The 23653-nt window shown below is 29.6% G+C and overlaps 1 protein-coding gene across 9 annotated transcripts; it reads right to left on the reverse strand.

Annotated features, from left to right (window-relative positions):
* Positions 1-14715: 14715 nt before the first annotated feature.
* On the reverse strand, positions 14716-21768 carry LOC129310486 (inactive poly [ADP-ribose] polymerase RCD1-like). Of its 9 annotated transcripts, XM_054952347.1 has the most exons (9): positions 21472-21754; positions 20003-20132; positions 18185-19426; positions 17514-17755; positions 17009-17118; positions 16374-16535; positions 16183-16278; positions 16058-16081; positions 14716-15111 (listed from the first exon to the last, which is right to left on the reverse strand). In XM_054952347.1, the coding sequence occupies exons 3-8, from the start codon at positions 19279-19281 to the stop codon at positions 16079-16081; spliced, it is 1710 nt and encodes a 569-aa protein (XP_054808322.1). In that variant the 5' UTR covers positions 19282-19426; positions 20003-20132; positions 21472-21754; the 3' UTR covers positions 14716-15111; positions 16058-16078. The 9 variants fall into 9 exon arrangements, with proteins under 9 accessions (XP_054808322.1, XP_054808315.1, XP_054808317.1 ...); XM_054952340.1 differs by lacking the exon at positions 16058-16081 and having other exon boundaries at positions 21608-21768; XM_054952342.1 differs by lacking the exon at positions 16058-16081 and having other exon boundaries at positions 20003-20135; positions 21608-21756.
* Between the last annotated feature and the right edge of the window lie 1885 nt (positions 21769-23653).

Consider the following 23653-nt stretch of genomic DNA (forward strand, 5'->3'; position numbering starts at 1 on the left):
TGCATAATCTTTTTCCCCCCTTTTCACACCTCTGGATTATTTATTTTTTTAATTTTTTCACTCATAATGTGTATAACGTATAAAATATAGATTAAAACCCCATAAAATAAACAATTGTACCACCTTTAATCCAATTTAAATTTTTAACGAAAACATCTTTTAACAAGACACACACTGGTTAAATTTAATGATTTTTTTAATTTTCATTGTTATATTTTTTAATATAAGATGTATGCTTATTTTTATGTTTATTTGTACATATTTAGATCATATGTACACATACATATGTCTATTTAATTTATAGAACGTCTTTAGTCAAAAACTTAACATTGAACTAATTCAAGCTGAATGATAGATATCATTTACATTTATTGATCTATTACAGTTTTCTTTTTCTTTTTTTTTTTTTGACGAAGTGCCCTTGTATTCCATTTATAAAATTGAAGATGTAGCTTTTCCATTTAAGAAGATTAATAAGTATAGAGTAATATAGTGTTAAAATTTATTTATTATCTTAGATCGTCAAATAATTAATATTAATTTAATTTTGTGTATCTGAGTAAAATAATTAAAAAATTGGTTTATATGTGATAATTATCATTTTGTAATTTAAAAATACGATATTTCTAAAAATATCATATCATTTTTTTTCAAGGTTAGGAAAGCTTTGTACTTTATGAGCAAGGAAACATTCGTTGTTCTTTAATTTATGGTGAGCTTCATTCGGACATCTGATAATTTGGTGAATAGTGAAAGGAAAATGGTAATAAATAATTAACATAATTAACAGTGACTCGTGGTTGTTGATTTGATTTTGATCATTAAAGCCTAGCCTATTGAATGCCCTAACTAGAGCTTGACATAATGTTCTTTCTTGATATGCTCCTATATATTGTCACTATTATTCTAATTGCGTCAGTCACACCAACGTGATTCCCAAAGCAAGTGAAAGTTATTTACACTTTTTGACCTTAAACTTGGGTTAATTGGCACACAGTTAAAAGATTTCATTCAATTCATGATTTAGATCTGATCTGTCTTTTTTGTGTTCTATTGCAATTACACTTTCTTTTTGATTAATGACGCGTGAGACTCCAAAATTTGGTCACAGAACAAAGAAAGTAAGACTCAATTGTTCAGTATTTGGTCATGGTTACGAAAGCATTACATGTAAAGTTTCTGTCATGTTTTGAGATTTGAAAACAAAGAAATTAAAGAAAATACAACGTAGAGGGTGATTGGTAAAATCAACACTAATCACCAGCTCATTGTCTTGTCTACTACAAGAAAAAAGATTTTTTTTAATTTTTTTAATTTTTCTAATTAAAGAGGGCTCTTGAAAACGTTTTACTCAATTCAGCTCTATTTATAGGATAGAAAAAAAATATTTTTTTATTTATAATTTATTTTATTAAATTTTTATCATAAATTTTTTATTTATTACTTAGTAAATGTTAGAGAGAAAAAATATATTATTAAAGTGTATGTGTATGTATATATTTAATAAGAATAAAGTTAAAAAATTATTAAATTTTTTAGACAAAACTAATAAATTTTAACATTTTTCTTGATTTTAATAAAATATATTAAAAATAAATTATAAATATAAATCATAAGAGCATGTAAGAATGTTTAGGCACAATACCTAATTTTTTATATTCCCACGACTTATATTCTTCAATAAAACACACTAGACATTTTGGTTAAAAAAAAAGATAAAAGATAAAAAGAAAACGCACAAAACCAGCTAATGTGCATTTTTACCATAAAATTTAATTACTTCATTTCTATCAAAAAATAAATAATTTTTTTGATCCATTTCACTACAAAAAAATAACTAATTAGCGACATAATTTTTTATCATTAATCAGTGAAAAATTCATCATTAAATGAATTAGCAACACAATTAATAATGAAATATTTTTGTTGATAAAAACATCATCATTAATTCGTTAATGATAAAATTTGTGATGGAATTGCATTCTATCACTAATTAGTAATAGAATAGTGATGGACATTTTTTATCACTAAATAACGATAATTTATTTTAACTTTGCGACGAAATGTATTCTGTTGTAAATTTTTCAACAAGCTTATTCTATTGCTAATTCAATCCCTAATTATTAGGTAGACCAAAATATCATAGTTCATTTTTCATTGCTTTGACTATAAGAATTAATTATATATGGTAATGAAATTTTAAAAACTTAATTAATAAATATTAAATTTTAGAGACCAAATCACTAATTAAGATAAAGTTAAAGAATCAAAAGTTTCATGGAGAGTCAAATTAACATAAAAGACCTTTGGATTTTATACATCTCATTTTTTATGTTTCTATATTTAATCTTTTTATAATTTCATCTAAAATATTGTGTTTATTATGTATATCACCTCTTTTAGGTCAATGTTTAAAAGTTTTAAAAATTTTCTTATATCAAAGTTAATTAAACTTTAGGAATTAGACGAAAGTTCGGGTCTTTTGCTTAAATAGCTATGAATGAACAGTGAACAGCTTTTGGGGTAACAAATTTAGAGAATCGAAGCTGGGCAGAAAGAGGTACATATGCCCAAGAATTTATCCTAAGAGCCAAAAAAGCAACGATGACAGAAAAGTGAAGAAAGGGTGAAACCAAAGATTTTAGTTGACAGCAACAAATGTTTGATATATTTTTTTCCTTTTTTTTATATATTCCTTTACATGGAAAAAAAAAAGTAGAATCACTTATTGGGCATTTAGAAAGAAAGAAATTAAAGATTATTGATATTGCGATGAAAGGGTTTAAATATAAATGCCTTTTCCGCAACTCTATATATAGATACGAGACAGCATCGATTTGCATTATCCTTTGCTTTTCCAAAACTCTATGATCATAAATCTGGGCGAAGAGTGACATGAGAGAGTATAGTTATAATGATAGCACTACTTCTTATAATTATACTCTTGTATTTTTTTTTTCCCCTTCTTTGCCTCCCTTCGCATGCACCCTCTACGCTTTTATTTTGTAGATTTTCAATCTCTAATGCAAATATTATGCATTAATGTAAAATTTTTTACATAAAATAAAGTTAACTTTAATAACTAATATATAACAAAAAAAAAACTTATAAATTTGAATTTTACTTTGGTTTAGATGTGGAGAAGAACATGGAAGAAGAAAAACTACGAGGAAAAATTTCTAATGTGATTAAAAAAAGTACTCATTATTTTTGAAAATTTCTTCTATTAGTTTTCTCTTACTCTTATTTTCTCCATCTAAATCAATATTTAAAGTTTTGAGTTATCATGTGTCGTTATTTTTTTCCCCTACATTTCACATAATTTGTTCCCTCCTCTTGTTTTTGGGTGACTGATGTCCGTTCTTAATAAATATAACAAAAAAGGAAGAGTATCGTGAATTGTGGGGAAATTTTAATGTGTGTACAGCGCCTAATAAAAAAAAATCCCAAAATTGGGATGTATTTAGGAGAAAAAAAAACATGTAAAAGAGGAACTTGCATTAGAGGTTCACAAATCTCAAGTTTTCGAGGATAGAGAGGTTTCGTGTCATTTATGCTTGAGATGTCCTTTGCTGGTGTCACAGCATTGCATGAGTTGCTCTTTCTTTTTGTGTATAAAGCTTAAAGCCATGGTTGGTCCCCTCACCAATCTCTCTCATCAACTTCGAACTTCATAAATCGATTGTCATCGTTCTCATTCCTCAGCCACACACATGCAAAGCCCAAAGGAGGCTTGGGCTTTGTGCCTGCAGCTTCATGCTGCGCTTGAAGACCTCTTTTCATTAAATATTATTTTACTTGTTTAGAGTACTAGGGAGCTTCACAACACTGAGACTACAACTAACACATCCTCCCCAGAATCTTCATGCACCACCTTCGTTACGTTTTCTTGCAAACCATTTCATTTGACCTCACTTTTAGATTTTTCAGGTTTTTATATCATACACCAGCATGGTACAGTTTATTAAAACTGGATTGAGATCTTTTTTTTAAAAAAATATTTTCAATTTTATTTCTTTGGCCTATATGCCATATAAAGATATACTTGCAAATTAAAATATGCTCCCTCCGTTCAAAAATGTAAGATATTTTTTGAGGAGTCAGATATTTAAAAATATAAAATATTGTTAGTCTTTCAAGGTATAATTATTATCTTTTTTTTAAAATATTGATAATAATTTTATATTTACTGTATGGTGTTTAATAGGGATAAATATAAAAAGATAGAGTTAGTTAAAAAGTAGGTAACTACTTTACTGGGAGTAATATTTAATTAAAAATGTCTTATATTTTTTAATGGAGGAAATATAATTTTAATAAATATTTATTATTTTGTCATTAAAGCGTTGAGCAGGCGCCGATCATGCCATGCGGTGTAAATAGTAATCAATACAAAATATAAAAAATATAAGAATTTCTACATTTCATAAATTATGAGTAATGCGATCTTTCTTGGGCTTGACATAACTTTTTTTTTTGGAAAAAAAAAGATTTTTCACGCATTTCCTTAGGTTTTTATTCCTTCAATATTTCTCCATGTGGTTCTGATAATATTTAAATGTTATTTACAGCAAAATTTTAGTAGTCCCTCTCTCTATTACTTATTATAAGTACATATCTTTAACCAACTCACACGGATGAAGGTATAATTAATTGATATTCTAAAACTTTTTAATCTTTTCATGTACACCTTTTATGAATAGGGACTGAATCAAATTAAAGAAAATGATTGTTTGCCTTTCATGAACTCTTCGAGAAGCTAACCTTTCATGAAGTATAATTCCCATAAAATTCGCTTCTCATTAATTCGTAAATGCTTTTACCTAATTATTTTTTAAAATAAACATGATATTTCTTAATGATCAGGACAAAAATATCCTTTTTTTACTGAATTTTATTTTATAATTTTTAAGGATAAGTTTGTAAATATACAATAAATACTAGAAATTGTAATATAATATAATTTAAATTATAAGAGAAGTGTGAGGCTTAATTTCCTGAAAAATGTAAGATTTTGTGAACTGAGTAAAGAGAATAATTTCATTGATTACTTTCTAAAAGTTTAACTTCCCCTAATTTACTTCAACTAAGTGCCTTTGAGTGTATAAAATGGAATACAAAATTCTTCTTAAGTATGTCTTACATAGATAACGAAGGGAATATTTTACCTATATACTCCTTCCAATTTTATTTATAAATTTATTTTCAACATATTTCATTGAAATCAATAAAAACATTAAACTCCGTTAACTCTATCTAAAAGTTTAATAAATTTTCAATCCTACCCTTCTTTAAATATACATATTTTAAAAATAAAATACTTCAAGATTGAATAACATTATTTTCAACAGTTAATAGAAGTAAAAGGATAAGAATACACACAAAAATTATTGAGGTGCCCTATAAATAGTACTTTTTTCATCTCAAATTATAAGAAAAACTTTTGGGAAGATTTTGACGTCTTAAAATATAAGACATTTGGGCAAAAGTAAAGTTTCATTAATGATGCTTTATTAATATTATCCTTCTCATATATTCTCTCTATTTCTCTCATATTCATTCATAAATAGGGTATTAAATAAAAAGTATTTTAAAAAGTTTTTTTTTTATTTTGAAAAAGTAAGAATGTGAAGGATTAATTATCTTTATTTGTGTATGTGATTTTTTTTTAAAAGTAACACATAAATTGAAACTGAATGATTAAGAAATACTCTCTCCATCCTATGAACAGAACAGAGAAGAGTAATATATAGAAAAATAGTGAATTGATTAGTTAATTAGGGGCTAGCTCTGTTATCAAATTGGCAAGAGGATGTGAAGGTGGTCAAAGGGTCATCAATTAGCATAGGAATTACGCAACTTGGGATAGCTTCTTAGGCTGTCTAAATGTTGAAAACAGTGAGTTTGACCTTCTTTAATTTCTTCCTTTGAATAATTATTCACAAACAAGCTTTCCATAATTGAAGACTTTTTGGAACATCGAGGACACACACTTACACTTCTCTCAAACCCATTTAAACCTTCTTCCTTGAGATTAACAAAGAGATTAATTAACCAAGCCTCCATGCGAAAATGACATCAATTTTATCTGCACAGAAATTAAATAATGGGACCCACTAAGAGGTATGTGCAAGGCCCAAGTCAGTTCCCATCTCACGACTTGTTCATTTCTCTCCAATAATCATACTTGTTTTAATTGCTTGTTGGGGTCTAGATTTCAGCATCACATGCCTCTTAGCCTACTGCTTCACCCGACTCTTTCTCATTCTTCACTTCCTACCAATTCTATTGGTTTATCACTAACCATAGCTCTTGGCCAGCACTTGATGGAAAAGTTTAGTAGGGTTTGGTAGTTCCATTGGTAGTATTAAAAATCGAGTTAATTTACCTAGTTGAATTAATAAATTATTAAATTAGTTAGTGTTTGCATTTCAATGCAATGCTTTGTTTATAATTGATTTGACGATCATGATTCAACTATGTTTCTTTTATCATTAATCTTAAATCAGTGCTTTGATCTCAATTTGATAACCGATCCAATTTTCATTACTTTGATCCCATCCACTAAAGCTGAGTTTATCTGACTAATTAAATTAAAGAAGCAAAATGTTCAACTGATGACTTGACTAATTTAATAAAATATTTTGTTAATTATAATCATTAACCTTTAAGTTAGTATCTTGATTGCTTCAATGATCTATCTGATTTTTAGTGGCTTGATCATATTCACTCAGATATACCCGCCAAGTTGGTTTTGACGGGATGGTTCAAGTTGATGCAATCGCAATACACGTCTCAAGAAACAAATGCAATGGAGTTCCAGTCAAGAGGATCGATATTCGAATAATTTAGCAATAACACTTTGGAGTCAAACCAAGTGAGTCCAAAATCTCACACTTCTCCGTCTAATTTACTGGCGCACAGAGTATAACGTGGAATTGAATATACGTTCTGGGGCGATGTTTTTGCATCAGCATAGTTTAAATTATTGAGTTCTTCGTCGACCTAGGGTTCCCGACAGCATCGAAAACAGCGTACAGAACATACAACAATTAATAATACTAGCAACTTGGTTGTGTCTGGTTTTAATGTCCATGTTTCTGGAGAGAGCGTAGAAAATCTGACATCTTTATTTTTTTTTTCAAGTTATACACTGAATCACTTAATGGCCAGGATTACTAATGATTTTTTTTATAGTAAGTAACGAGAATCAATTAACATCAACCATTTTCCTCGATCGAGAACAAAAAATTTTTTAGGATTTTGAATATTTTCTTCTTGCGTCCATATATATATATATGCGCGCGCCCATTAATTATTTGGAGATCTGTGCCTTGTGGAAGCATCTAAAATTTGTCTCTCTTCAAGTGTTTTGTATTATCTGATAAAATAATCATGGTCGTCGTCTCAGTTTTCCCAGGCTCGAGAAACGAATCTTAATATTACATGATAATCATACAGGCTTTTATATTAATTATACTAGCTGGTGCTTCGATTTCATTTCCCTAATTGTCATGTGCATTAATTTGATCGAGGAAAAAAATTGCGCTAGTTTATTCTGTCTTCTGTTTTCATGTTGTTAAAATAATTTGGTAGATTATTGTTTTAAAACAAGTTTTGAAAACAAAAAAAAAATAAATAAAGATCTATTTGAATCATTATTCTAAAAAAATATATTTAAAGCGGTGAAATAAAGGGTGAAAGAATTATTTATTTTATTAACATAATTGTTATTAATGAAAATATTATTTTTTCTCATTTTCTCTAGTTTTACGAAATAAAAAGTAACAAAATATAAAAAAGAATATCTGGTTTTTTAATTTTTTTTAAAACAGCTGAAAACCATATTTCAAACAAATTTTTTATTTGTTTTCAAAACCAAAAACTGTTCTAAAAATAGGTAATTGATTAAGCATGCCCCTTATACTCCTATATAACATTTCATCCAAATTAAAGTGTGCGATGATGATTGTGAATATATAACAAAAGTTAAGTCATCCAATTTTAAGATTCTATGTGAAGCAAAGCAGGTCTAGGACCCCAAATAATTAACAAGAAAAAAGCAAATGAAAGAAAGCAACATTATTATCTCTATATTTATTAAAGCTTCTCATATTTATATGCTTAATTAAGATGGACTTTAACTTTCCATTTTATGATGCGGGAGACACGTGATTAAATTATTCTGTAAAATAATTTTAAAAGTGATGATGATGGGTTGGCTTTGGCATGATTTAACATTTTAACTCCCTAACCGACACCCCCTTTAAATGATTTTGCTCTTAGGCATTCTTTTTCACTTTCAATATGGTAAATATATATCATCAATATCAATACTCCCATAACAAGTTACGTTTGCTTGTAAAATATGAGAAACCAGAATTTAAAAGTAACGAAAGAACACGATATCTTAATTTTAATACCTCAAAACTTAAATATATATATAAATCTTCTTACTTTATTATATTCTAGTCAGTAAGCTTAATTTTATTTAATGTGAAACTTGTGGCGTCAACTCAAATCAGCACACGATTTCCTTTTTTTTTTTCAGAGGTTTCGTTTAAAATACAAGGAAAGACATATAGAAGATTGAAAGTGGAAGAGAATAGAAGAAGATGAGAGAGTGGAATTAAATTCAGAGATAATACGTTGCGATATTTGAACCACAGAACGAGAGGAATGGGGAAAGAGTATAATTATTGTGGGAATAGAGAGATGGGGACCAGATTAGAACAATTATTTTGTTATTGAACGCTATCATTTTGCAGGCTATCATCAGACACTCTATTTAATGCATTTCACCAAAACGATTCAAACATGCATAGATCACAAACACTGTAAAGTTTCTCTCTGCTTTCCCTTCACTCTTTGGAAACTCCTTTTTGGTCAACATTCAACGTCCTCGCCTTAATAACAATAATGATAATAAAGTTTCAAGAGAGGAAATTAATTACAGGTCATGGACCAAATTTTCCAAAAAATGAATTGCAGACCCTCACGTATATTGAGAATCTCAATTGCAAATTGTAATTACATTTATAATTTAATATCTTATTTGCCATTATTTAAATCAATACTCATAATTTATTTTTAAAAAAATTATTGAGAACCTAATTGCCATTGAGGTAGTCTCTCCGTTATTTAAAAGATAAACTATCACTTTTAATTTTTTTTATATAAGCAAAATCACATTTTTTCAATAAACATTTATCATTTATAGTCATAAGAAATAATTAATGAAAGCTTGATTAACATAATTAATAAAAGGTATTTTAGTTTAATTTTGTTTTATTTTCAGACACAACTAATATAGTTAACCAATTTTTTTAAATTATATGATATAGTTTTTTTTCTCCTACAAATAAAAACGAAGGAAGTACAGTCGAATACAAAATTTAAGCATTTTTTAAATAAATTCAAAATTTAGTTTGCTATATTATAAGGAACTAAACTTTTCTGTTAGATTGAGCTCTTGTTGGTGTGATTCATATTTCTTGCTATATTTATTTATATTTAGAATTATGACGGGAAATAAAATAAGAAGAGAAAAAAGTGAAATTTGACGATTAGGTGAAAGATGAGAGCAGGAAGGAAGGTACTACGCGGTTTATGTCTAAAGTGGATTTGATGGTTACATCTCTCATTCTCGTCTCTCTGATAAAGCCTTCTTTTTAAGACTTGGAATCACTTGGTTGAATATTTGCCTCCATTTCATTTTCTCCCATTCATTACTCTAATTCCTTCTCCCAAATGCCATTTAAAATATTCGAAGCATATATGTAACGCCACTTAATACTAATTATTATTTTTAAGATAAAATTCAATATATCGTCCTCATTAAAGTCAATTTCATACTTGTGTTTCCTTTGTTATAATGCTAGCCAAGTAATTCTATCATGAAATTTCCGTTGGACAAACCTTTTCAGACAACGCTAGGGATAAAATCTGAATCAAAAATATTTTATTCCTCAACAAATATAAATCAAAAGTACATTTAATTGGATCATACAAGGCACATGAGCTCAATGATATTCTCTTCCAAATTCCTTTCTTGCCTATTTCCTTGATTCAACCCCACACGTTAAAGACTTCAAAAGTAGTAAAAGCTTCTTTTAATCTTTTTTTATTTCAATTATTCCAACTTTTTTCATCCCCATACACACGCACACTGAATAAATATTTATGAAAATTAATGGATGAAGGTGGTGCAAGTGTGATCATGCAAGTGAATCTTTTGTATTTTCCCCCCCTTTTAGAGAGATATACAAGTTTACCAACTTTTTTTTAAATATTTTTGTTTTGGGAAATTTTAATTGATGAATCAAATATGAATTAAATATAGTGTGCATCATATCCCAGGTTCACACACACACACACATATATATATATATATGTATAGTGAAATTTATTGACAAGAAAGCATTAACATAAATTAAGGCTTTGTTCCCTTCACTGAATCTGACATAATTTTTCTTTTAGGGTTTGGTTCACTCTCCACAAAAATCAACAAATTTATTCTCTTTAGGGAAAAGGAAGAAATAATTGCAGGAGACAGATGGATGGTCCTACAAAGTCTCTGAAGGAATTCAATCAATCTGGAAAATTTGTGGCTTTCACAAACAAGTCAAGCTCTGGAAAAGCTTCCACCCACCTTCATCAACCCAATTTTCCCTCCTTCGATGTTTTCATTTTATTTTTTATTTTTGGCCAAAAATAGTGTCATTTTGTTGATTGCAGTGCAGTTCGATTTACTCATTTGAATTTAAAATGTATCACAAGCATTTTGCTGAAGATTTTGAAGGTGAGACCATGGATTGAATTTGTATTTGTATTCGATAAGTGGTATAAATTCACTCACTCAATGAGTGTCATAATTATAGTAATTAAATTTCATTTATGCTTAAAAGTTATCAAAATAAGGAACAAATATAACATATTAATATAATGACCAAGACTATTGCTATTTATTTTCTTGATAGAGAAAACTTATATACTTAATATTATATATTTAAGGTGTTTGTATATAATTAAATCATGATATCATTACATGTGAATTTTTTATAAATTATTTATTCTATAATAAATTCTCCATTATTGATTAAACTAATATATTAAGATCCACAGGTCATGATTTGATTGGATATTAGTACATTAAGTATATAAAATTAAGTATATAAATTTTATCCTTTCTCGATTATAGAATATTCTTTAAATCTTTTTTTTTAATTTGCTATTACGTTATTTTCAAAAAGAGGGGAGGGGTTTTAACCTGCAAGTAACGCCACCTTTTTGTGAGCATAAAGTTTAGGGTTCAAATCTTGTTTTGACACTTGATTGTATAAGTTATGTGTGATTAAATTGGTTGTTTCAAAAAAAAAAAAATGGGGGACAAGTATCCTAACGTAAAGAGCTCATCCCTTACAACCAGATTACAAGAACAAGTAACACAAGACAGATTCCAAGTTTGGCAAAAAAGCATTATAATTAGCAACAAATAGATCAGTTTTCCAATCTGGGCAAGAAGCATGTCCCTTCACAGAGATTTATGCTTAAAATTATTTGCATTGATCAAAACAACTTAGTTAACTAGAAGAATAAGTAAAGAATTTCTATGCAAGATCCTTAGAGGATGAAATTGATCGCTTATTTTGCATGCCAAACAAAGGGACATCAAAGTCCCCTTTGTCCCTCAATTATTTGCATATCATATATTTCTAAATAGTTTTTATGAATAGTCTAATTTATTTTATCAATTTATTCATTGCACTGGTCAAGTCTGCCTTTTTGTTTTTTGTTTTTAATACAAGCTACCAAATCTTCTGTATTTCCTATGACTTCGATGCACATACACTACCGACTTTTAACTAGAAATAATTTGATAAAAAAATTATTTGCTCCATGCATTGCTGACAGAATTTGGAAGTTCTAAAAAGTACATCAATAATTCTATGGATGGTTAAAAAAATATAAAAATAAATACCTAATATCATACAGTATTGTTGCTTGATGTGATTTTGTGAACAATACCAATTATCGTTTATATATAGTACTATATACAAATCAAAACATATTATACATTGACACAATAAAATGATTAAGATGTTCATCCTACCAATAATTACCTTATTTCATAGTCATACTTGGTTTCCTAATTAAGACGCATGGGTACACAACCAGTCCAATGGACTTACTAAAACTCACCTATATCCACTTATGTGTATAGTCTTGAGAAGATAAAAATAAGACAAAACTTATATACTTAATTCTATATATTTAATATATTTTTATTCAATCAAATCAATATGTAAATCTTAAGATGTTGATAGTATTAATAACAAAAATTTATTATAGTTTAAATAATATAAAAATCACATGTATCTTGATTTAACTAATGACAAGTATTTAAGTATATGAATTTTTTCCGTTAAAATATCTAAGCATTTTAGTGTTCAGAACAGAAACTAACGAGCATTCGAGAGAAAAGATTACAATGTCAAAGTGTTTTTTTAATCATATGGACCTTATCGATCTGAAGAAAATTGACATACCGTTGGTGACTTCCAAATGGGACTGTTACTTGCACTCCTTATTTTTGCAATATTTTTCATTGCAGTTATATTATCTATCATGTATTTAGCATATAGATTAATGGTAGGTGTTTGGCAAAAGGTAAAATGAAAATTCGAAACAACCTCCTTAATGTTGCAACACTTCCAATATTTTTCTCCCGACAAAGACATGGCATAAAATCCTTCAAAAAAAAAATCATTTTACTAGAACCAGATGTCATAGGAATGTTTTGGGTCATTTATTATTATCTTTGTTTTGCTTCGTATTGTGAACATGCGGACCAAAAATCTCAAATAAAACGAAAAACGAAACAAAACGTGGAAGAAAACAAGTCGAATCAATGATCCAAGCTTTACCAAAGATTACGTAGAAAACTTTTGTGGGGCGGATCATTAAGATTACTGGAGCAACATGCATGAATGGATAACAAGTGGCTTCAGATGCTAGGCAACTCAGTTTAACTGCACTCAAAGACGACGCCAGAAATTTTTATTAAAAAAAAAAAAGAAAGCAAAGTACATATAGTAATTAAATAAATATTAAATCTATATATCATAGTTATAATATAAACATTTTAACATTTTCAATTTTATACATATATTACAATATATATATATATACACACACTTTAAATTTAAATTTTGCTCATCAATTTTTTATGATATAAAAATCATTAATTATTATGTCTATAATAAACGTTTTAACAATTTTTCTTTCAATATCAATTATCATTAAATTAATTAAAATTTTATCTTCCCTACAAACATTAAATGTTTTAAATATATTAGTAAAATCTAAAATTCTATTCAACAAAATAACTTTTATATTGAATTTAATACCTAATTCTTTCAATTAATAATCAAAATAAATAAATATATTTATACAATAATAATGCTCAATTATAAAATTTTTATATTGATGAGATCAAATTATATCATAATAAACCATTTATATCATAAATTTTAATCACTTGATTATTAAAAAAAAAGTAACTTCAAAAAAAAATTTAACCAAATCTTTTAACTTTTAAATAAATAATTCTACAATATATATTAAGCACACAACATTTAACATATCTTAAAATCTTTATTTTTAAATAAATAATTCTATAATATACATCAAACACACAATATTTAATATATCTTAAAATCTTTACAACAATGCTTCACAAAATTTATTAATTATAGTTTTTAAAATTTCTTTCATCAAATATAAAAATAAAACTGAAATAAAATAATATCATTATTTTAAATCCATACATAACATTAACTTTATCTTGTTAAAAATAAATAAATTTTTTTATAAAAAAAATTATAACAACTATATCTTCAAATTATTAAAATAATTATTACAAACATACGTAAAACAATATATATAAAATTATAATGACAATTCCTCCTAGCCTCACAAAACTTCTATAAAGTGCCAACGGCCAAACTTCCCATAAAGTATCAACTTAAAAGGCCAAATATACATTACTCCTGCATTTCACTTTAAAAAAAAAAAAAAAAAAAAAGCATAGGAGAAGCCGTAGCCTGGCTACCCACCCCCCAAAAACATAAAAAAGAAACACCCTCACTGCACTCCATCGTTACTAGTTATTAATAATTTACTTTATCCAATACATCGATAAATCTAGTAATCTACACGATAAACTAGGGCGCATCTTTCTGAAATTAATTGAAACTCCAGACATTCGAATTCCTTCTCGAAAAAAGACTCGAGTGATACAACTCAATTGTTCGTCAAATTTTAACAGTTAAAAATTCTGTCTGCGACACTAGCAGCACAATTGCTCGACTTTAAAACGACATTGAAAACCAGTTCCACTAATAAACACGTGCGTTTTCATCATATCAAGTTCCTGACAAATGGACATGTTCAGCTTCTAAACATGCACAACAAAGAACAACTCCGTAAACGGGAGGAGAAAACAGGTCACAGAAAATAACGTCATCTGACTCATTTGTTAAAGCAACCGTTGCTGGCTGATCCAAGGCGCAAGACACGTGGAATAAGAAAAATGTTAATGTTAATAACCATGTGAAAAACAAGAAAATCTTGCGAGTTTCACGTGCAAGGGCAAAGAAATTTATATATAGTGATATATTTAGTTGACCCCAACTATCCAAAATGAGAGATCAATTCAAACGTTAAAAACCTAGTTAGAAAATGCAAAAGCAAATGTCTAATATCGAGTTTGCAAGTTACAAGATACTTAAGGCAAAAGTCAAACAAATGATGCATTGTCACAGCCAAATCAAAATAAACTCTAATGATCCCAGTATCAACCAACTTCGAGTACAAAAAGTCAGGGAAAGCAAAGAAAAGACGTCTCATGCCTAAAAGCTACTGTCCGGAAACAAGCAAACATAATATTCACAGCTTCATGTCGACACATAATGCGAAGTAAAAGATACAGAGCTCCAAAGACATCATCCCAGAGTCAGAGATCTCTAACCTCTCTCATTCAGAGGCAGCCTCAGGCTTCACTGCAGTTACGTTGCTCTTAGTTGAATCACTTGATGATTTGAATGGCATCTGCATGCAGCCAGGGAAACTCTTAATTTGGGGTCTCTCACACGAGACAGACAAAGTTCAGATAAAATAAAAAATCTGTTCCCCAAGAGGTTTTCACTTGTAAATATGCAATTATCATAACCAGGAGATGAAGTTTTTCAAATGTAAAATGTCATCAAACAACTGCCAAGGATAATGTTAAGGCCTCAGGCTCTACCTACGCAACAAAAATTATATAACTATACCAGGCAAGAGAGCACACATTATTCACAGTTAAACAAGATAGTACACATCACTTCTACTTTTCAATTTCAACCTCCATAATTTATGAGAATCCAATAGGAGATTTTGACCAAGTAATTTAAAAAATATAAATATATTTAGTGGGTCAAAAAATTATATTTCATACAATTACATGTTGTAACATACACACACAGACAAAGTTAGAATTAAACCAATATCCGTTAATTGGAATAAACCAATTCAGCATTTCTCATCAGCAGAGAAGTTTTGGGATATAAAATTTATGTTAATTTATTTTTTTAAAAGAACAGCTGTCATCCGATATCAATGATTTTGTTGTCACAGGACATCTGTCCACTTTCAGAGTTGGCCCCTGTACTGAATCAAAGCAGGAGTTGTAGGTCTCGCCAATAACAAATTGCAGTGATTCTGACTCCTCATCAGCTTTGCAATCAAAGATCACCCAAAGACGTATCAAATTCGCCCAAGGTAACGACAACCTTCTGCTACTTGAAGATCCAGAAGTTGAGAAGTATCAAAATTATATCTCCCATCCCAAGATGCATTTACCCAGATACCCCAACAACGTCCAAAAGGTATAAATGATGATAAACAGCAAATATTGCCTTTTAGGAGCAATAAACTTGGAAATGGATCCATGCAGACTGCAGAGTAATGTAGACACAGTAGTGTGGATTCCACTCAATGTAATTGTAGGCCTCACCTGGCTGCATCAACATCTCCCTTACTGGATTCCATGGCAATGCAGGGGCCCAAATTCAATTAATTCGTAGCATAGAAAACCATGTGCAAGTTTCCAAAGCCAAGTAATTCTAATACAAACTCTACCTTGCATTGAAGGTTTGTTATTGTAGTTCTCAACAGATTATCTCCTACTATCACCCTCAGCTTCTTCACAAAATCATCTCTGGCTATCTTCTTTGCCTGATGATCACAATAATAATTTTAAAAAAAATGACGTGTTAGAGAAATTTCAATCAGAATAACAATGAGCATGCAATTCGAACTACTTAACGTACCCTGAATTGCTCATAATACATATTGATGAGCTCCATATCCTTGGGAGGAACCTTATTAGAGATAGCAGCAAAAAGCATAGGAAATGGCATCCAAGGGGACTTTGGAGCTCTTGAAGAACAAGCAGATGCACTAGCAGCCTTTCCCTGAGACATCTCATGTAGCTAATCATTAGAATATTCAGTTCAGAATAACAGACTTACAGGAGAAAGGCGCCAATCAAGTAACAGACAGTGCATATTAGAGAAATCAAATGAAATAACATGTACGTGAATGCAATAGTCAATTAGTCATCGAAGGAACTACAACACTTCGGAAAAGATTTGCAGCAAAAGCAATATTGATAAGAAAAAAGTGTCTGTCATTAAACTATAAAAGCACAACCAGTAACTCCAAATGAAAATTTGTCTTGAAAAAGAATGACGTCCTAGGAAATAACAAGAGAAGTGTTTAATAAAAATTTGATATTATATTCCCCAAAGGGTGCTGGTGTAATCCTTTTTGTTACCCAGAAAAAAGGCTGAGCTTTAATTTTTACTTGAGCTTAGGCCTTCACTGTCATACCTAAGGTTTAAGGTGACAATACTACAAAGTTTCGCATAGCACCAGAAGCAAGATTCAATACCAAGTCACTTACCATATCAACAGTAGAAGACTCTGTATGTACAGAGCCTTGAGGACCTTGAAAAGCAGTAGCAGTAGTAACCCCAGATACGTTAGACTTGCTCTCAATTTCAAAAAATTTCCCTGCATAAGTAGACCAAGTGTTGGTGATCCAATAGTGAAAGCCTTCAACAGAAACCATTAGCATGCAACAGCTTGACTGAAGAAATAGCAGTCTATCTCATTGAAACCCCCAAGTTGTAGTGACGAAACATCTCTTCACCATAAGAGAACCATCAACAGGACCCAACACCCAAAGGATGAAGTTCCATTTCCTACTAAGGAAAATTAAAAAGAAGTTTTCCAATCCATGTGAAAAGAATTGAGAAGTAAATTGTAAATAACTAGCTATCAGCAAACTTGACTCTCATTGATAAAGTACCAAGTATGCATCTAATTATATCTGACAAAAAAAGGGCAATTTCTTATCTGTTTGAATCCTCACGAGACATATAAAAACTAAAGAAATGACATATCACCTTCAAAATCAGAAGAAACCTTGAAACTAACGACAAACTCTGGATATATGTGAGTATTCATGTTCATAGTCCACACTGTAAAGCATTTGGGGCTCTCAATATCATCCACCCCGCTATCATAATCATTACTACTGGGATGAAATTGTCTACTGCCAGGACAAAGAAGTTCCAAGTTCCCCAATATTACACGGCATAACACCATGTGCCGTACTCCATTTTCGTCAACATCACAATAACTTGCCCTGTAAGTCAATGTTAAATACTTCTCTAATCACGGATGATCACGCAGACAATAAGGAAAACAAGGCAATTACTAATTTTGCTTTAAATCCAAATATAGGATTAACAATAACAAAATATACACCACAATAAATTGGGAATAACTGAAGTATAAAAAAATGTTAACATGTAAATGAGTTACATAGAACCCAGTATAGGGGTCCCCCTATATATTATGGTAAATATTTTGGCAAGCAATTACTTTGAAATGCAATAAAATGGACTTGCTAACCAAATGCAAAGATTACTCTAAAACCTAATAAGATAAAGGAAGTTAGTCACTCCCATTCATCATCTTTTGAAACAAATTTAATTGCCACAAAAGTTCACCATTACAATTCATAGTATTTTGACCTCTCAATTGATTAAAGACGGTGATTAAAAAACCAAACCTGCTGTGAGGGCTATTAGCAGCTGCAAGATGCACAACAGGGCCATGCATTGACTGCCCAACCCCGTACTTCATAATTGTAGACAACTCTGTTTTTGAAGAAGCAAGCCACACATATTGAACATTTGCGTTCCCACGACACTTCTCTGTAATTTCTACTTGCTTCTGGAATAGTTCCAATCGAGCTGGCAGCAAAGTGCTTGAGCAGCTATATATGTTAACTATGTTTGTACTTCCAAGACTACTCATTCCCTTAAGAAACAACTCCTGTACAGTATTTATGTCCATCTTTCCATTTACAGATTTGGTATAATTATCTAAACCTAACTCTAGATTTTTCTCAATAGCTTCACCAACATTTCCTTTATCTGGATTATTACTGCTATCCTCGATGTCTACATCATATTGATTGCTGGCAGGTTTTGCACCGATATGAATATGCTTAACTAGAGCATTAGATTCCCCACTACATTCCCTCAGGTTAGATTCACCAACTCCATTTATTTCAATTTCTAAATGCAGCTTTATCTCATTAGATTCATAAGACTCATTACATTCATAAGGATCATAAATTTTCCCACCCTCATACGGTTCATCATCAGAAGCAACATGAACTTCAGGAAAGAAGCAACACCCTGCCTCATCAATCCAGGAAATAGGTTGCTGTGAACCAGTTTTCAGGTCCATCTGATACATGTGCAAAAAATCTAGCACAAGTTGACGGTCATCAAACTCAATCTCCACAGCAGCATTCTTTACCTCAAAATCTTTCCTGACCAGGTCAACAATATCCTGAGGGTAGTCATTCCACTCATTATTCTGATAAAACAGCAAACGTTGAGGCCTCCCACTTTTCTTAAAGTTCCAATAGCACCTAAGTAAAGATTGTCTAAAATGAGTCTCGTTTCCTGTCAGCTCATTTTTATACCCATCCAGCCTCCTGTGCTTCACAAGCTTTTTCATTGGCAATGTTATGGATGGGTAGTGTGGTGAAACTTCACAGGATGCTTCACTTAGATATGCAGCACATTGGGTAGCCCGCTTCCGCTTCTGACTAAGCACAAGTCTATCCGATTCCTTGGCGATGTTTGCTTCCATTTCTATCTACTAGATCAATTCTTATACACAGGCTGGAACTTAGAAGCTCCGATAGAACTGGAATAGAACTCTAGACCTTGTTTACTTTTAAAGAAACAGTGGAGGTGATGGCACAGACCACGACATCAAAAATGACCTAGCATCACTGGAAATATAAAACATGCAACATTATTGAGATAATATAAAGGAAAGTGCTGTCATAAAAGTGGAGTTAATGAAGATAAATAAAGACTAGCCCAGAAAGGAATGAACAATTGAATAAGCCAGCTATCACCAATACAATGAGGGGGGAAAAAAATTAAAGAACGTTAAATTTAAGAAACACTGCAAAAAAGTAAGAAACCATGTTTTATCAAAACAGGCCACATCACATAACTAGTAGACTGGAATGGCCTTCTAACTCATAGGCACAGCTTTCTACTAAAACCAAACTCCTTGATCCAACACTTCCTATCTTCCTGAGACGCTGTAATATTATCATTTCACAGTTAATTTCTTTTGTGCGTGCACTAACATTATTGAGAACCAGTTTCAAACTTGTCGAAATATTGTTGAACTCATTCTGTGATGCAAACTCCAAGCCATCAACATCATAGAAGGACTAAACAATATAGCCACCAAACTAGTACTTAAAACACAAAATAGTTGTTCACTAATCAGTGAATGCATAAGAAACCAAAAGCATACATTGAATGAAGATAAATGAATGAGTAATTCATACCGAACACTGCAGTCACTATTCATATCGCACACGTTTCTCATCTCTATGACCTCAATTTAATTAAATAAAGTTGATCTGCTCCCGATTATGAAGTTTTATAATAGAATTCAAACTTTCATCTCATCCGAAGCTGCTACAAAAAATCAAGTAACAATGAGGTTATTCACATTAGAAACCCCTTCCAACAACCCTAAGCCATGTTTGGTATCTTAGAATTGTGAGTAGGGAAATGGAATCAGACATGAAATTATCCAGTTGACTTGTTTGGTGTGCTGGAATGGAATTGCTTTCTTGAAAGAATCTGATTCCATCAAAATTGATGGAACCCAATTTCATTGTAAAAACCATGGAATTGACAAACTCAACATAGAATTGGCTTATGTGTCAATAAAAAAAAATAAAGGGTATTTTGAGCTTTAAAAGTACATTCTTTATTTTTCAATTGCTAAGTTTTTCATTAAAAAAGTAAAATAAAAGGTGCTTTGATTTTTTTTATTTTAAATACATATACTTATTAAAATTATATTGTGATTCCATCTTCATACCAAAAACACTTTTAAAACTCAATTCAATTCTAATTTTGATTCCGATTCCAATTTTGATTCCAATTCTATCAAAAACAATTCTATCAAAAACTCTTCTATCATACCAAACGAGGCCTAAAAGAGATAAATCAAGATGCCAAATTTGATCTCAGACAGCCAATAAAACTGAAGTCGAATCTTCCAAACCAACCAACTCAGATAAAACTGCTAGAAAGAACTACTTAAAGTTCATTTATGCAGAAATAATCGTTTAGGGGGAAAAATCAGACAACCAACAAAATACTAATTTGCGTGCTCAAAAGTTCATTAATGCAGAAATAATTGTTTAGGGGAAAAAAAGAAGACAACCCAACAAAATACTAATTTGCGTGCTCAAAACGGCAAGACCTTACAGTTTAATATCATCGATCTGAAACTATACTTTTGAAACATGAATTCTTTTGGAGAAGATTTGACAAAAATTGAAATTGGAAAGAAAAAAATAATCCAAAATATGTATATACATATAACATAAACAAATTACTCGAGATAATAGATTAAACGTCTCGCACCAACCAGTCATAGTTCCGAGTAACAGATCAATCGATAATTACTAGTAATTTTAACAAAAACCAAAAAAAAAAAATCAACATGTCAACCACCCAAACATCATTGGCACAAAATTTCACAACATCAAGCAAAAGCACACTAGAGTTAACAGAAAAAGGATGAAAGACAACTGAATCAGCTTAAAACCCTGTAAGGAAAAAAAAAATCAACCCCGATCTAGCAGATCCAGATCCCAAATGAAAGTCAACGACCATAATTTCGTGAAAAAACCAGAGTTTGTTCCAAAACCAAACCCTAGAAACCGCGCTTTTGAAAAATAAGATCCGGGGAAAAGAGATCTATCAAAAGGAAGGATTAAGATGAGACTGAAATTACCTGAATACACACAAAACACAGAGTTACCTATAATTTACCAAAAATATTCCAAAAAGATAAGATTTTGAAAGGAGTTAGGCGATTCGCAGGAGGAAGGGTTTAGGGGGGCGGGATAGATGAAAGGAAAAACCCTAACTCATGAGAACGGAGCATGAGGAAGGCATACGCCGCCGTAAAATATGGCTGACCATGGACATGGCTTAGGTCGGCGGTCTAAGCTCGATCTCTCGCATACACACTTTGGGATCTGCAAGTCGCTTTCGCTTGAAGGATAAGCAATGCCCACTCCATTGACGTTACATATGAGGCTTCCATATTGCTACCGACCCCGACACGTCACCTCTCAAACCGCCTCATCTTGTGTTTAGGATTTTGTGCGACACACAGATTTTGGGTTTAACCAAGCTCAGCATCTCAATCGTCCATTCTCTATTCCCTATAGGCATTTTTAAAAAGATTTCATATGCGACGCATTTTTAACATTTTAAATTTTAAAATATAAACATTGTATCTTTTTAAAAATATTCCTAATAAATAAATTATTTTATAGTTATTTTAAAATAAAATATCTTATTAAATAAAAATAAATATAAAAAATAGTATTATTTTAAAAATAATTGACCATTTTATTGAGATAAAATTTGACTAAAAATTATTTATATTTTTTTAAAAAAAAGCATATGACTGTAATTATTAAATTAAATTATTAATTAATGAAATCTTGATTCACAGGGGTTGAGTTCGTCTTGAAATTATATAATTTGTTTGATCCTGTTCTCTGTTTTTGTATTATTAGAACAATTATGCAGAGAAATTTCTTACAACAAGTTTTAAAAATAAAAAGTTAAAAAATATCTCCTCCAATTATTATTCTAAAAAATATATGTAAAATAGTGAAATAATTACTCTTTTCATCTAAAAATATAATGCATTTTTAATTAAATCTCTCCTCTAATAAAATAGTTAGTTAGGCATTTTTAATTAAATTTCTCCATCAATAAAGTAGTTACCTATTTTCAAACTAATCATATCTTTTCAGATTTATTCCTATTTAATATGACATTTCACTATAAAATGAATATAAAATAATTTATTTAATATGGGTACTTTAAAAAAAAGTAATAATTACATCTTAAAAATTAAAAATATATTATATTTTTGAATATCTAATCCTTCTAAAAATATCTAATATTTTTTAATAGGTAACGTATTTGTTTTATAAAGATAATTGTCACTGATTAAAACATAATATTTTTTGCCTTTTCTCTAGTTTTATAAAACAAAAAATAATAAGATATCAAAAAGATATTCTAGTTTTTTAGTTTTTGAAGACAACTTTTAATTTTTTTTTTTTCAAAACGTGCAATAGAAAACAAACTTGCTGTTTTGCATTTTTGTTCTTCATAATAGATAACAGAGATATAATTAAATTAAAATCAATTAAAAAATTTGATTGATTTATTCACAACTTAATGTAACAATTTTCAAATTTCAAATTGATGTTAACTAAAATTATTAATTTTTACCTTCACAGCTTAAACTCAAACACAATCTAAAAGAACCAATTGTGTACATATTTTTTAAATAATTCATGAAGAATTTTATGAAATTACCGATTAAAGTGAGAGTAGATGACAAAAACTCTCATCACTTTAGCAATTAGTTAGAGTTAGAATTATAAACTTTGTGTATGTCCTAGCTTAATTAAAAAATATTTATCATTTGCTTTCCGTACATTAAAGGAGATAATCTTGATAGAACCTACAATCGAAAATAAAGATTAAACTTCTAAGGTTGCTCATTTGAACTCATTTTTATAGAGGTTCAAGCTTAAAAGATAATTTTTTTGAAAAAAAAACTGGGCCTTCGAACTCAACCCTAATAAACCTTAAAAAATGAGATCGGATAGCTTTTTTACGCTCGTTTTTATTTTTTCTTTAAAAAATAAAATATTTTTATTTTTAAAACTAAATTTAAACCTTAAAATATCTGTTTATATTTTAAAATTAGAATTTTTATTATTTATTTTAATTTTTTAAACATTATAATTTATATTTTTTAAAATATATAAAATATTATAATTAAAAATTTTAATTTTTTAAAAAATAAAAAATAAAAATAAGAGTTTACAGGTCTAATCCTAAATTTTTTATATAAGGATCGGACTTTAAAAGTAAAATAT

Source organism: Prosopis cineraria, unplaced genomic scaffold (assembly GCF_029017545.1).
Source record: "Prosopis cineraria cultivar Desert tree isolate PC_DT_omini unplaced genomic scaffold, ASM2901754v1 PC5, whole genome shotgun sequence".
In the NCBI taxonomy this organism is placed as follows: Eukaryota; Viridiplantae; Streptophyta; class Magnoliopsida; order Fabales; family Fabaceae; genus Prosopis; species Prosopis cineraria.